Here is a 16,317-nt window from a genome sequence, read left to right on the forward strand (position 1 = left end):
CTCTTTAATCTCTGATGCAGCAGTTTAGATGGTGACTGTCATATTTGCACTAAACCAAATTGTAAAATAGTTATGAATTTCTAATATTTTTTCCATTTGACATAAGGGGCCCTAGAGTTACTCCAGGCATTAATTTGGCCCAATATCTTTGGTAGGAGTAGCATGAAAGAATTTGATATCACTTTTTAATTTGTTTTTTATTAGTTACATTGAAATATAACTTAGCTGCGCATAATTACTTTCATTTGTAGTCATAGTTTTGAACAAATGGGCTCATTTTAAGTATGAATGTTGATATTAGGTTTGGTTAAATGAGAAACTTATCCCAGATGTTTTGCAAAGCATTAGAACATATGCTTAAATCCATCCTTATTCTGCCAAGCACTTAAGCCCATGCTTACATCTAAGCACACGCTTACATTCCATTGAAATCAGTGGGACTTAAGCACATGCTTTGCTGAATAGACATAGACTGCTGAATTGAGTCACTAGAGAGGCTGCCGTATGAATTCCCTGTCCTGAAACACTTACAATATGGATTGCCTCAGACGCTCAAGCATTTAATGCAAAAGGTTTGAATTAAGAAACTGTGTGGGCTTGGTCAAAATTGTATGATTTGTCTTTTTGACTCTAACAGCTGTGATCAAATATTGCAAAGCCATTAATAATATCAGGACAAATGCAGAGGACCATGTGCAAAGGTTTTGGCCAATTGCATAAAGGAATATGCCAGAAGTAAAATGAGTCAAGGGTTTTTCTTGGTATTTAAGGTTCAGTGAAAAAGTAAGAGGGGCAGCAATGCCAAGAATTAACACTGAGCTTGCCAATTGCTTCTTTAAGTGACTTTAGCCAATATGAGACTAAACAATGCATTAAATACACATACAACTAACTGCAGTTAAGGAATCAAACGTCAAGTAGCAGCTTTTGCTAAATGTTAAAGTTGAGCTAGCACATTGATAAAGACAGACATCATGACAAGCTTTGTCATCTCTTTTGTCTAACCACTGATGAGGGCACACATAATTTGAATTTTTAGGAAACCTACTGCACTCTCATTTGGATTTAATAGTATAGGGACATTTCACAAAGAGTACATGTGTGAAAGTTTGCCCACTGCTTCGGCTTCAGAGCAGCCAGTCAGCTGATCACTGTGCTCAGTGTAGTGCCATTGAATGAAAAGCAAATTTATTTGTATTGTGGTTGGGACACTCTCTAGGAGAACACAGTGGCATGAGCCCCACAACCCTTTCCAATGTGGCAAAAATTGCAGACTCTCTCTCATAGGCCCTGCTTCTTTTTAAGGCACTCCTCCATGTTTCTTATGAATGGCAGTAAAATGTAGGTCATAACACCAGGGATTGAATTGGGAACTGCAGAGATAAAAAGCAGGAGCTGCTGCATCTTGAGCTAAACAGCCAAGACTCTATAGGTGGAGGTTGGAACAACTCATACCCTCTGTGGATTGGCACGGAGCAGGGATCCATAGCGCACACTCAGTAGTGGGTTATATAGACACAAAAGAGGTACGTGTCAGATCCGATTTGATTCCACAGTTGTTTCAATCCAAAACTGCATGGTTTCCATATTGTTACTACACGGGCTCATCTATTTCACCAGGATATATTTTTGAAATGTCTATTAAAAATTTCCCTAATACAGTTGAACATAGTACAGTAATTGCAACTTTTCAACGTTTCTTTTCAGGACTTGGAATAGATCATTGCTTTCAGCTTGGGACATTTAGAGGAGTGAGCATCTATATGGTTGTCATGGCCCCCCCCCCAGGTATGGGAGAGGTATGGAATGCAATGCAATGCAATTCCATCTGTTGTAATTACATTGATGAATTCTGCTGTCAGGCCTAAAAATCCTAAAGCCATTTTAAAAGCAGACTTTGAGCAGCTATTGATTAATAGGGAGGGGAATCATTGTCCTGGTACTTAGCAGAAGCACGGTGCTGGTCACATAACTACCTATTACTGGGCCACTGATTTCCTTCTCTGCAGGATACTGACTCCTTCATTTATACCTCCTTCCTACACAGCATGGGAGGTGTGATGACAGGTCTCATTTTAGGGATTCCTGCCCATTAACTCTTCCTGACTTCCTGGTGAACTGGGAGTTTGGAAGAATAATCCAGTATTCTCATGACATGTACAAGGGAGGGGGAATATCTCTGAGCATTCCCAGGGACACTGTATTGGTTTTGTGGTCTCAGTGGAAGAAAATCAATAGTAAAAATATGCCATAATAGTCCACACAGTAGTTGTCAAAAGCAATGGGAAGGCTGGATACTGGGAAAACCTAAATTTGCCCATCCCAGTTATTAGAGAGACAAGGTGGGTGAGGTAATATCTTTGAGGTAATATTTGACCAATTTCGATTAGTGAGAGAGACAAGCTTTCAAGCTCTTCTTCAGGTCCGTGTAGCTCAAAAGCTTGTCTCTCTCACCAACAGAAGTTGGTCCAATAAAAAATATTATCTCAACCCCCTTGTCTCCCTAATATCCTGGGGCTGTCACAGCTACAACACTGAATACATTCCTGTTCAGAAATTCTTTCTTCTCTGTAAGGAAGCATGTGTCAGATCATTCTTTGAAGAATGTTGGAAGAGCTTCATAATGCTAGGTCCCTAACTTTAGCTTCCATTTTTATACATGGCCCCAGATACATATTACATCTAAGCCTTTGGGCCTGAGAAATTAGAATGACTCATTAAATTATGTGAGCATCTGAAAGGCCATTTATTTTTTAACACTTATATGCATCTTTAACTAAATTAACCATCCCTGTTTGGGAATGTGGCAATGCATATTTCTTAAAGAAGAAGGAACTGAATTGAAAACAATATGACTTGTTTCCTAGAGCAAAATGCACATGGTCTCCTCTCCCAAGCTAGTTCAATTTATTCATAACATAGAAGTGTGAGCTAGAGTAAACTGTATTCTGTTATTCTCTTTGAATTATATAAAGAAACAAAGAAATAATATCCTTTTAGAGAAATCGACAGAATAACTATTACAGGAAGAGTAGAACACTTACAGCAAAATTCTACCCCTCTGATCTGTGCTGTAGCTCTCCGGAGGATGTTCTGCTTCTATTCTTTACCTCTGAAGTGTCTAGTGAAATGTGAATGATGGAAGAATAATCTTCTTATAACACTATTTTCCTGAGCAAGTTACACACAGATTTATCAGTTTGCCAGGCGAAATAAGCACGGGGTCTACAATGTATGAACCTGAAATAACAGGATGTGAGAATACAATGTCTACATTGCCTAGAAAGCTATGACAAGGAAGGATGATCTTGAGTTTCACACACAAGACTGGTTTCAGAGTAACAGCCGTGTTAGTCTGTATTCGCAAAAAGAAAAGGAGTACTTGTGGCACCTTAGAGACTAACCAATTTATTTGAGCATGAGCTTTCGTGAGCTACAGCTCACTTCATCGGATGCATACTGTGGAAACTGCAGAAGACATTATATACACAGAGACCATGAAACAATACCTCCTCCCACCCCACTCCGTCAGGACGAGATCTGTGTTCTATACCTGGCTTCGTTACAGACTTCCTGAGTTTCCTCAGGCAGTCACTTAACTAGTTTGGTTTCAGTCCAAAGCAGGTGACCCTTGAAGGTGTCAGTTGAGTTGTTTGTGTTCATTCTAACCTGAAACTCTGAGTGAATCATAGATATCTGACCCCATATTTAGGGAAACAAGGGGAAAGGTGCACACTGATGGCAAACCAAAACTGCAGAATTCCACCTCAGTGTAGCAATATTTATCCTTTTAACTTTCTGCTTACTTATGGTAATATCTTAAATGAAAGGGAGGGTGGTTCAGGGAGTATAATAATTTGAAACAGAATCCTTAAACTCAAGATCACTAGGGCTGAAAGTGAAATGTGTGATCACTGCTGACTAATATCTTACTTTTATGTTTACCCCTAAGAAACCTAAAGAGCTCTACGTACACTGGGTCACATTGTGTGGCATTAGTTGCCACAGTTGCAGTAAACAGATGCAGTGGTCCTTTGCACAAGCAACAGAAATTCTGCATGTGGAGAAAAGACTGCTAGGGAGTACGCACAGGACTCTCACACCATCATAGGGGCCAGCACATGCTTCTCACGGTATTGTCCTCAGCTGCCAACCAGTATGGACGGGGAATGGTACATGGTCATAACCTGCAGTGGCATTATGGCCGTCCTCAAATTCCTACTTAGTGAACTCGGGGTGTGGGATTCAGGTTGTCTATTAGTGCAGGAACAGAAGGACATGCAAATCTCCCTATACTTCCTCTGCCCATGTCAGAAACCATGCAAGAGAAGCCAGAATATGGGCTTTTATTAATCTACCACTTCATGGAATGTACCAGCTGTTGAACATTACTGGATTCAGTGTTTAAAGCATCATGTGTCATAGGATGGAGAATTGACTGTCCCTTCAGGGCAGAGCCCAGTGTTTTGCATGTGCAGCAGCTGGATGCCATGTTGATAGGCATTTTAGAAATTCTGATAAATAGATAGTGATAGGCAGATGTGAAACACAATAAAGAAGGATTCAATTACATGCATGCAGGGAGGTAGACTGACTTCCCAAACTAGCCCACTGGGGCTAATTTTTCTTCCCTTGTAAAACATGAGCTAGGATCTTTTCCGTGGTTAGGACTTCTCTTAGTCTCATCCAAAGGATGGCACCTTCCTAATAGAATACTTTGTCACTGGCTCAATACTGACTCCCAGGGAAGAATACCACTTACTGAATATGCATCTCCTGCAGCAGCTTGTTGTTTTCCTTGGGGCTCTCCCTTCCAAATACCAACCAGGCCCAACCCCAATTAGTACACTAGTTCTAACAAGGTAGCAACAGAAAGAGATGTGGTTGAATTGAGGGATTCAGTCTTGTAGCTAATAGACAGGTGCTCACATCATAAAACTGCCATCATAGTAAGTACTATTTAGCACTCTTGACAGCATTCTCAGGAGAGAACTCCGAATATAAAAGCAGTGTGTAGAATGAACTACCCTCTCAGCCCTAGAGATGGTCCCTCCGGATCAGGGTTGAGGCACACTGGCAGAATAGTGTGGGGAAACTTGCACTGCGGCTGCCCATTTTGTGTTTGTTCTGTGAATAAGCAGAAGACTTCAGTCTGCCAAGCTATCAGTACAAAGCCTATTAGGAGCACTGCATTCACCTAAAATTCCATGGTGTTTAATACTTAAGCATTAGTTAAGTTTGCTTCTCCTCAGTGGTAATGAAGATAGCATGTGCTGTAACTAAATACTTGGCTGTGCTAGTAAATGGAAATTTAACTGTACATATAATTACACACACAACCCTCCACCCCACATTAAAAGAACATTATGAAGGTTGCAAAATCGAGCACTCAAAAGTGCCAGCATTAAGTTACCTATGCCCTTTGCATATGCATTATGAGACAGTTTTTAATTACATAGTCACATACTGTTTTTGCCACAGGACTCCTGCCTCTTTCAATGAATAGGATGGACAGTGCTCACTGTGAGAAACCCTGTACTCTAGTGGGTTCAGACTGTTCTGCCTATTTCCGCCCAAGCTTGAATGCTTCTGCCCTGTCCCTATCCCAGTCCTGTCTCTTCCCCACCCTGGCTCCTCATCCCAGTCCCATTCTCCTCACCTAGCTAGTCCCAGTCTCAACGCCTCAGGCTTCTCATCCCAGTCCCAGTCACATTGCCTAGCATACACTAACCTGACCTCTCCAGTATCCCTGTCCCAGTTCCCCCTTCCAGTTCTTTGTCCAATCTGTCTCTCTCCCCCAACCCACGCCCACCAGTCTTCCTTCCCAGGCTCCTTGTCCAAGCTCAGTGTCTCCCCCCTAGTGCCCTCAAGCTCCTTGTCTCATTCTCTTTGCCCAACTATTCCCAGTTCTCCCCCCAAACCCTGGCTCATAGTTAGATTTGTGTACTTTCCTCTCACCTCACTCTTCTGCCACACTGGTTCTCATCTCAATCTCAGTCTCCTTGTCTAGCCAATCCAAGTCTCGCTTACCTCAGCTCTCAGTCCCAGGCTTCCCAATGAACTCTCAGTTTCACTTTTCCTCTCTGCCTCCCCCTGCCTCCAATCCCAGGATCCCACTCTCAAGCTTCTTGTCCAAATCTACTTCCTCTGTCCCATCAAGGGTCTGGCTTTTGTCCCTTCTGCATTCAATTTGGGCAGTTTCATTTACTGCCTGGGCCCAGTGGGGGTTCATTGAGAGTGCAAGAGATTTTGGGTCTGATGCCTAGCCTCATCATGGCCTGCAGCATACGAGAGCAGCAATTGCAGGGAAAATCCCGCTCAGCCCTGGGCTTGCGAATGCCCAGTGTGGATGGGATCTCTGGGAAATTTAGCTGAGAGGCTCTCTCAAGTCTTTACTGAATATGTGCAAACTATGATTTTTTTCAAAGACTCAGAGATTGGCCAAATTGGATGCATTTTCATGGGGATGGGAAAAAGCACATCCCAGGACAAAGACTAAATTCCAAGATCTTGCTGCAAAGTATGGGGTGCTACAGCTTCTCAAAGACAAGATCACCAGAAAATTTAAAAATGGGCAAAATAATGTATTTTTCCCCTTGTCTCCTTCTTGGAGACAATACATTATAATGGGAAGTGTCAAGCAACCTTAATAATAGGCAATGTACCAGTCTCATCGATACTATTTTGTAAAACTCCTATTGACTTCAATGGGGCCAAGATTCCCACCCCACACACTATTGTCTATAACCAGTATAATATATAATTTAATATCTATATTAAAAATACTGAGTATTATTGAATGACAGCAGTTGCAACTGAGTTTCAATTACATAAGCCTGATTTTGAACCTAGCCCCTACCTCTTAAGAGACAAAACAAAACAAAAACAAAAAAACCCACAACAGCCATGTACTGGCCTCAAAATTTGTGGCTTAGATCTAGGGTTGACATATGATTTTTCTACAAAATTTGAAATGACTTGAACAATGTGTTATTGAACTATGACACCCTAAATATAGAAGCGTTCACCAGAATTCCAGAAGTCTTCCGAGGATGGGGTTTTTTTGGCACCAAATAAACAAAAAGAAAGCAGAAAAGAAATGAAACTTAATTTATTTGATTTCCTAGCTGATATTTGGGGCCTAGTCCAACATAAATTAAAATAGCTGGGAGTCTTTTCACTGACTTCAGCGTGTATTTCATTGGACCGCTAGTGCACAGCATCAGAATTCATATGATGAAAGTCAATTTGAGAAGTTGCCAACTTTTCAGTTGAGATGTTGCTCTGGAACGTTGGCTTTGGTGAACTTAGTACAGCTCTTAGTAAGCATCTAGCCCCTTTTATTGCATACATAGACCTAAACATGTAACCTATTCCCAAATGAGGCTTGGTGAAATAAAAGATAATTTTTTCCAAAATGGTGCATTATGGGCTTTGAGCCTCCTCAGGCTCATGGGATTTTGCACTTGTACAGACCTATGAAGATTCGCAGGAAAAGGGGGAATGACCTCTTTGCTCTTCCCTCAAGCTACTCCTTCCTTGCACCTACTGAGGTCTTCCTTTGGGACCTGACCCAAAGCCCATTGAAATCAATGTAAATTCTTCTATTGACTTCAGTTGGCTTTGAATCATGGCTGTGGTCCTCTGTGGCAGCAGCAGTCCCCTGTGACCAGCCCCAACAGGTTTGCTGAGTGGAAGAGGCAGGGAAGTGTTGAGGGATAGTGTGTGTATAAGAGACACCTTACTTATTTTAGTCTGGGGAGAGCAGTGTTGGGCTGGTTGAAAAAAAAATTGATCTAAACTGTTTTTCAATAGAACATTTTCATGGGAAGTGCCTGCTTCCTGTGGGAAATTTCAACTTTTTGTTGAAAAACCAAAAACAGGAAAACCAAAAACTTTTGTTTTATTTTTCCACAGGAGAAAATAATAATCTTACAAGCTCTGGAGGCATGGTAACTTGGAGCAAAAGGCAAGCTGGGAGGTGTCAACCCACAGAGTTTTAAGTACTGAGGGTCAACATTTTCAGGAGCTCTTGAAGATCTCATAGGAGCCCAAGGTATAGTATATAGTATATTCTTAATATTCCTTAGGGGGAAAAATCCCAGACAAATCTTCATTGTTAAAGTAAGTAATAAACATCAGAACAATAAATATCAAGAATGTTACACTTAAAAAATAGAAATAATAGGGAAAGTTTTATATATAGATTTAATTACTCATATAATTCAAGCATTTGAACTACTTCAAGAGTATAGTTATCAATGGTTCACTGTCCAACTGGGAAGATGCATCTCCTGGGGTCTTGCAGAGGTCTGTCCTGTGTCCAGTACTATTCAATGTTTTCATTAATGTCTTGGATAAGGGAGTGGAGAGTGTATGTATAAAAATTACAGATGGCACCAAGATGGGAGAGGTTACAAGCATTTTGGAGGACAGGATTGGAATTAACTGGAAAATTGGACTGAAATCAACAAGATAAAATGCCATAACAACAAGTGCAAAGTTTACTCTTAGTGAGGAAAAATCAAATGCACAAAACAATATGGGGAATAACTGGGTAGGCAGTAGAACTGCTGAAAATGATCTGGGGTTATAGTGGATCACAAATTGAATATAAGACAACAATGTGATGCAGTTGCAAAAAAGGCTGATATCATTCTGGGATGTATTATTAGGAATGTCATATGTAAGACACAGAAGGTAATTGTTCCACTGTACTCAGCAGTGATGAGACCTCAGCTGGAGCACTGTGTCTGATTTTGGGCATTAAGAAAGATGTGGACAAATTGGAGAGAGTACAGAGGAGAGCAACAAAAATGGTAAAAGATTTACAAAACTTGTCTGGAAAGATTAAAAAACTGGGCATGTTTAGTCTTGAGAAAAGATGACTGAGTAGGAACCTGATAACAGTCTTCAAATATGTTAAGGACTGTTATAAAGAAGACTGATTAATTGTTCTCCATGTCCACTGAAGGTTGGACAAGAAGTAATGGGATTAATCTACAGCAAGGGAGATTTAGGTTAGATAGTAGGAAAAACTTTCTAACTATAAGGATATTAAGTACTGGAAAGGTTACAAAGGGAGGTTGTGGAATTCCTGTCATTGAAGGTTTTTAAGAACAGGTTAGACAAACACCTGACAGGGATGGTCTAGGTATAGTTAATCCTGCTTCAGTGCAGGGGGCTGGTCTACATGACCTCTCGAGGTCCCTTTGAGCCCTATATTTCTATGATTCCATGATACTTCCACAAAAATGTAAACATGTAAAAATTAACATTAAACTTTACAATTACAGCCTCAACTCTGACCCCAGGACATAGCTTTAAAAAAACATAGCACTTCAATTTTTTAATTATAGAAAGATAGTTATAAAGATTTAAATAACAGTGTTCAAAGATAAAGCACTAACAGATCTACAGTAACTATAATCCCTTGCACCAAAATACAGAAACAACACATTCCAAGGTCTATTGAACACAAACTTTCTATCAGAATATCGATATTTTATAATTATTAAACTATGCAGACATTGTGCAAAGAAGAATGTTGCATATTTAATACATGTAACGTATCTTTGTCCAGTACACCTTCTATTATGGTAATATATAATATCTATACATCTGGGAGTTGTTCTTATGACCTGTGCAGCTCTAGAACGTATGAATTTTGAGGACAGTGGTTGTACATAAGTAGAGACCTAACGTACTTGGTGTGATATCGCCAAAGCAATGAAAAGCCTGTAGGAGACCAGGGAGGAGGATATTTGGTGTTGGAGTTCACAGTAAAAGCGTGAAGGAGATAGAGATAACCGTGTCAGAAAACTGATTGTGCTTGTGGGAATTGGGAAGAAAAAGAGGAAGTGACTTCATTACTGAAGTGAGGTTGGGGATGGCTGGAAAGAAAAGGAAGGATCTGAATAGACTGAAAGGATGGAGAAAGCGTCCAAAGATTTGGATAAGCTTCAGGTAAGTGCCCAGAATTGAGGCACTTGATCTGAATCTTTTGTGGTTTTCCCAAAATGAGGGCTAGTAGAGGCACAGAGTGAGCCTCATACCAACTAGAGTAACCTCACCAGACACTGAATGGCTTTTCTTTAGCAAATCACTGAAAGTTTCATTAGAGGCCACATGCCTTTCCGTGGACTCAAAAGCTGCAATCTGAGTAGTTACCAGACTGAGATGCACTCAACATGAGTAAATGTGCAAACTTTGATATTTTGAAGCGTATCAGTGGTACAGCCAGAATATGCTTGATATCGATGCACTGGAATCTTAGAATAAGCCACCTTTCAGGTAGGAAGTGACACTGAAATTCCCTCTGTTTCATAGCTTTACTCTTTTTGAATTGCAGACCACTTATAATTGTTTAGTATCAGAGGGGTAGCTGTGTTAGTCTGTATCCACAAAAACAATGAGGAGTCTGGTGGCACCTTAAAGACTAACAGAAAGCTTGTGCCCAAATAAATCTGTTAATCTTTAAGGTGCCACTGAACTCCTCGTTGTTTTTGTAATTGTTTAGGAAGGTATAATGGGTTTGAATTACCACTGCATTATTCCGGTTTCATACAAAAGAAGCTAAGTCAGTGAAATATTGTAGTGGTCTATCAAGGCCAATTTTTGGGATATTGCTCAGATCAGGAATTCATGCGTTAACTTATGTTCAGCCTTATAGTTCATTCATTTGAAATGTTGGCTGCATTTGTGATTATTGTTTTTTATTATCCCAATGCAAATTAATTTTGTCTTCGCTTGAACTGAATTGATGTAGTGTATGGATATTCAAATGTTGTAACTTTCTGCCTTCCAGATTTCCTCTCTCAAACCAGATCTTGGAGCGTAGTGTGTTTTTAACATGATGTGGTATGTACTTAACTTGTTTTCTATTGCTTGATATCTTAGTACATAGAACATCCAATAATATACAAATTGGTACATTCAAGTATCACTGCACCTACTATGCTGCCACATGAACCTATCAGGTCTAGCATGTCCTGTCATTCCATTGATTTCAATGGAAGGCCAGCAGAAGGTAGCAGAACAGCAGGTGGAATAGAAGCAGCTGGGAAGTGGTTAAAAGGAATAACATAGTTGAAAAAGAAAACCCATTAAAACCTCAGATAAGCTGAACTCAGACTGTGCTCTATGCTTTATTGAAACTTCATGTTCACTTCAGATTTGGATAACTCCAAGATTTAGGATAGTAGCCATACTTCACAGTCTGGTTTGATTATTCTTGTGCATGCTTGTAGTGGTTGCAAAACCCAAAGGATTATGTGGAAAATTTTTGAAGCTGAATGATAGAAGGGGTTGACTTACTGAAATAAAAGCCTCTGTCTCCACATACGAACTGAAGAGCATCAACCAGCTCAGCACCACAGAGTGTCTCTGGGCCAGCGGTGGCAGAATTGGTTAAGGTAAGCAAACACAGGCCAAGGTAGAAGAGATGAATGTAGGACACAGTGTGCATCTTCACCTGCCAAAGAAGCAAAAGCACTGCGTCAGAGTTTCCCAGTAGAGTCCTAAAGAGAATGAAATACTGCACCCCAGTGAGTTGGGAATGCATACGCAGTGTAATTTGTTAAATAAAAGTAACCACATATTAAGAAAGCTCTCATGATAATACTGTAAGTCTTTACATTTTCCATTGTATGCATTTTATAACCTGTTTTTTTCTTCCTGGTGAACATTCATGGTTCATGTTTACACAGAGGTAAAGAACCTTCTAAGAATGGACTTTGACTTGTTGCAGCTGCATGTGGAAGCGGTAGAAGGAAGGCAAGGGAACTGAGAGAGGCCAAAATAACTAGGGTGGGAGAGAAAAAGCAGGAAACAGGAAATGTTCAAGAAATTAAGATGAAAATTAGTCATGGTTTATGGGCCAAATTCAGTTTAGTGCCAGCAGGTGTATCTTCATTGAAGTTAGAGTTATACCCATTTAGCTCAGATCTGAATTTGACCATATTCAGAAGAGATTATAATTACTTTCTCTCTCTTGTAGTTCTGGTACAGACTCAGTTTTTTCTTTCCTAGAAAAAATATTAAAGGTCCAAATTCTCAGCTGATGTAAATTGACAGAGCCACATTTGTCTCCATTTCTGTATTGATTTACAGCAGCCAAGGATCTAATCCATTGTGTGTAGTGCTACAGAACCCTTATGCTGTAGAAATGACATAGCAGTTTTAGAAAATACCATTGTTAAAATAGTAGGAAATCCCATTTATGTTTAGTAGTAGGGGCAGTGAGTGAGACAAACAATGAGCCAAATTCATGCCCCATGCTTACCATGTTGCAGAGTTCAAAAGAAGAAAATATATAAATAATTTGGAATGGTTTCCCTTTTTTCTAGATGGCATTTCTGCTGTGAAAATAACCAACAAATCCAAATCCCTTAGTATGTCATACAAAGTATGAGAATAATTATATTCCCATTTACAAGAGTCTTTAGCCAATTTTGCCATGGAAAAACCAACAAAATGTTATTGCATTAAAATGACTTCAATGGTAGATGCAAGAAGATCAGATTATAAATGACTGACAATATCGGGCATTATTTCTTGTAAGGATTCCATATTTTAACACCACCAGTTTCTTCTTTCCCCTTCCATACTCTTGAATTTCAAATAAGACAGGGATACACCTGCAATTTAACATAGCTCTTACTTCAGAGGAGATAAATCAGAAAGCTGTTAAACACATAGCCTCAGTAGACTGAAAGGCTTTGTATATATAAGAACATTATGTATTTAACAGTTTGTTCTTGAATAACATTTGGGACTGCAATAAACATAAATCCTAAGAATTTAACAATTTTATGCTTTTCAAGAGTTTTCAGCTGGGTTACATGGTAAGATAAATATCAGCATGTAGCTAGGACAAGACAGATTCTCCGGTGTTTTTCCTTTAGTGCAGGCCAAGAAAGCTGCACAGTCCAACCACAGAGAATTTCTGCAGTTTATCCCAAAATATAAAACAATCAAGAACTTGCAGACAAGTTAAAATGTTGAAAAAAGAAATGGATTCACTTGTTCATAGGGCTCAATTGATGGATTTAAAAAAAAAAAAAGTTAAGTACTGTTCCCTCCAAACTTATTCCAGAACAGGATTTATTTTCTTTATCATTTTAATTAAAGGTGCCATTAGTTGATTCAAGATGTTTGTGATAAGATTAAAGTTCCCATTTACATCTCAGGGGAATATAAGAAAAATACTTACAGAAATGTAACACCACAATTGGTCACAGGTTTTTTACAACAGGTTAGGATGTTTATTGTGAGTCCAATCTGAATAGAAAACCGAGGTATTTAAAAAAATGCACTGGTTGGTGGGTGGGGTTTACTGAAGCATTTAATTACATTTGGACACCAAATACAGGTACAGGATGAGCCTGGGTAAACACTTCTGTTAATTGCATCAAATGATTGATCATATTTTCACAGCTGGAATTTCCATGGATCTTTCTTCAGTAACATAACCAGCTATGACTGCAGTTCTGTTCCAACAGTGCAAAATAGTGGCACATAAATGAACTGACAGAGGCTGAACACTCCAGAACTCTTTTACACCTTTCATGTTTTCTAATCTCCACCCATTGCAAAAACTTTAAATCAGTTGGCACAAATTGTATGTAAATAATCTTTACATTCATGAAAACAGTTGTCCATTTAATTACATTTGCAGTTATAATAAATACTATGTATAAATACCAGTAATGACATAAGTAGCATGTATTACAGCGTAAAATAGAATATAGGAATTATATGTATATATTTATATATATATAGAAAATAGAATTATATGTATCTTCTGAAGGACAGGTTGCATATGAAACTGCTGGACCGAATTACCAAACCAGAATATCTGAAGAAACATGTAATTACAATGTAATAACATAGTATTCACTAGTAATTATCATGTAAGTAAAGTATACATTTGGACCAGATCCTCAGCTGGTGTAAATCAGTGTCGTTCCATTGACTTCAATGGAGCTATGCCAATTTATACTGACTGAAGAACTAGCCCATTACTTTTAGGTCTCTTAACTTTTAGCATTGCTCAGCTCTTTTTTTATTTGTTCATCTTTCAGGTATGTTGGAATGAGGTGCCTATCTGGACACCAAAAAATTGTTCAATTGCAATTCACATATTTTACTTAGAAAAGCTATTATGAATTATAGTAAGGAAAGTGGATGAATTCTGCTTGTGACAGGCACTTTTTTTTAATGAATTGGGCCCTCGGGTAATTATAGCTGTGGAGTCTGTGTCAGCTTCTTAAAACTGTGCTTGCAAATTGGAAAAAAAAATCCCAACATAATTCTTGAAAGATATGATTTTGCTGAGAATGGAAACTTGAATGTGGGCCAGTTGATAGAAATGGAGGTCGGTGCATCTATTGCAGTCCAATTTACCTAAAGAGAATTGACACTCCTGAATAGAAATGATAGTATTATCACATGAAACTTTGCCTGAAAAAACCCTCCCTACAAAGGGAAAAGTTGGACAAGATGATGGGGGAATATTTCCACTTTCCTTATGTACAATTGTTTAAACTATATGAATATGCAAGGTCAGCAAGAGTTGTAACTGGTTTCTAATATAAAAGGCAAACCGAACTTCATTTTTACTTTTAATATATGAAAGCACAAAAATAAGTAAATGTAATATAGTGGCAAAACATTGCTGCAGTGCTACCATCACCTATAAGTTTGAACACCATAAAGTATGAACGTTTTATATGTTGTGTGCATAGAATAATAGTACAGTACTTTAACATTTACAATGTGTATAATGCATATATCAATATAAACCTCTGCACCTGCAGAAAATATCTAAAAGTTCTTATTCTATGTTGAACAACATTAATTAACTATAGATAATAATGTAACTGGAAGCTTTAATATTGACATAACAGAAATATTGTAAAGTTTTCCTAACAGAAGCAGAATTTAAAATAATTACCTGCAATAGTTCTACCTTTACAGTTGTTATCGGTATGTAATTGCAACTATCACATACAGCCATTTTTCAGATCATATAAAACTGCATATTCAGCAATTTATAAATAATTTCCAGTTCAGAAATAATGTTACTAAAAAGTGCATAACACTCTCTTAGCCAGAAGCAGATAATACACAATAAAATAAAACTCCAAAATGATTTCAAATAGTAATAAAGATTTACCTTCAAGAAATCACAAAAGCAGCACTTTAATAATTGTGTTGAAAGACTCTTGATTTTTTCCATTGCTTCTTAAAAGTGCAAAGTCTGGAAATGAATTTGTTAGCAGAAATAATGAGAAAAAAGAAATCCAGAGAGATGTGGATGTTGAGAGCAATGTCACATTTCAATTTTGAGGACTTTATTCCATTGCACAGGCTCTATTTGCTCTGATTTTAGCAGTGACAGTGAGATTTAGCAAACAGAAGAGGGATTTAGAGAAAATCCTCACATTTATCTACATTACACAGACACTGTAGACAGGAAACAGCTGGGGGAGCATTTGCCTTCTCTCTCTCTCCCTCTTCTGGCAAAGTTACCGAGTAAGGACTTTTTTGGGCATGGTGACAAATAACATCATACCTTTGTATTTTAAAACTAGAGCACAGAAGCATATTTTTTTCCCCTTAAAAGAATGTGCATTAGTGACAAAAGTGTTAGCACATGAAAAAACTTATGCTGCCATGGAAAACAAGAAAGTGTATTATGGTTAACTTTCAGCTGGGTATCTATCTAACAGCTTATACACCTTTGCATTGTTAGGGTTGGAAATTTGGTAGCCTATACAGTGAGTAATAATTGAAACCTCCAGCTTGTAGTGATATTAACCCTAAAATAGCAGTTAGCAATTTGATATAAATATGAGGCTCGGTGAGCACTTACTTACTTGTGCTAAATAAGACAAAATACCTTTAACAACCTCATGGGAGAAGTGATAGCATTTCCTAGAACCTCCTGGAGTCAGAATATAGCAGTGCTATTGGCCTAGTATGGGTCACTGTCTCATGACTTTGCTCTTTTTTTGTGCAGTAAAAATAAAGTGAAATTTACCCTTTCACTAGTATTCTTCATAATTAGTCTTGGTAACAAGTTAAATGCCAAGAGGCAGGAGATAATTTTACTTTGTTAGTTTTATAATACATAACTTTTGCCTTTTTATTTTTCCTCAGTTATGTGTATATTACAAATAACACCAGCTGGCCAGCAACATGCTCTCACGGGTTATGATGTCATTCAAATCCCTCAACTGTTAGTGGCTTGCAACACAATCCAAGCCAGCTGTTTTTCTGTTTATAATGTATATTGCATTTCAATTTTTGCCA

At 38.4% G+C, this 16,317-nt stretch overlaps 1 protein-coding gene across 1 annotated transcript in view; it reads right to left on the reverse strand.

The window, feature by feature from the left end:
* Positions 1-15,466, reverse strand: part of IGF1 (insulin like growth factor 1) — a 77,972-nt gene extending 62,506 nt beyond the window's left edge. The window contains exons 1-2 of the mRNA XM_074940611.1: positions 15,179-15,466; positions 11,317-11,473 (exon numbers count right to left, since the gene is read on the reverse strand). Coding sequence (XP_074796712.1) covers positions 11,317-11,473; positions 15,179-15,241 — 220 coding nt within the window. The 5' untranslated portion in view covers positions 15,242-15,466. The remainder of the gene's footprint in view (positions 1-11,316; positions 11,474-15,178) is intronic.
* Between the last annotated feature and the right edge of the window lie 851 nt (positions 15,467-16,317).

The sequence above is a fragment of the Natator depressus genome, chromosome 1, assembly GCF_965152275.1.
Source record: "Natator depressus isolate rNatDep1 chromosome 1, rNatDep2.hap1, whole genome shotgun sequence".
NCBI lineage: Eukaryota > Metazoa > Chordata > Testudines > Cheloniidae > Natator > Natator depressus.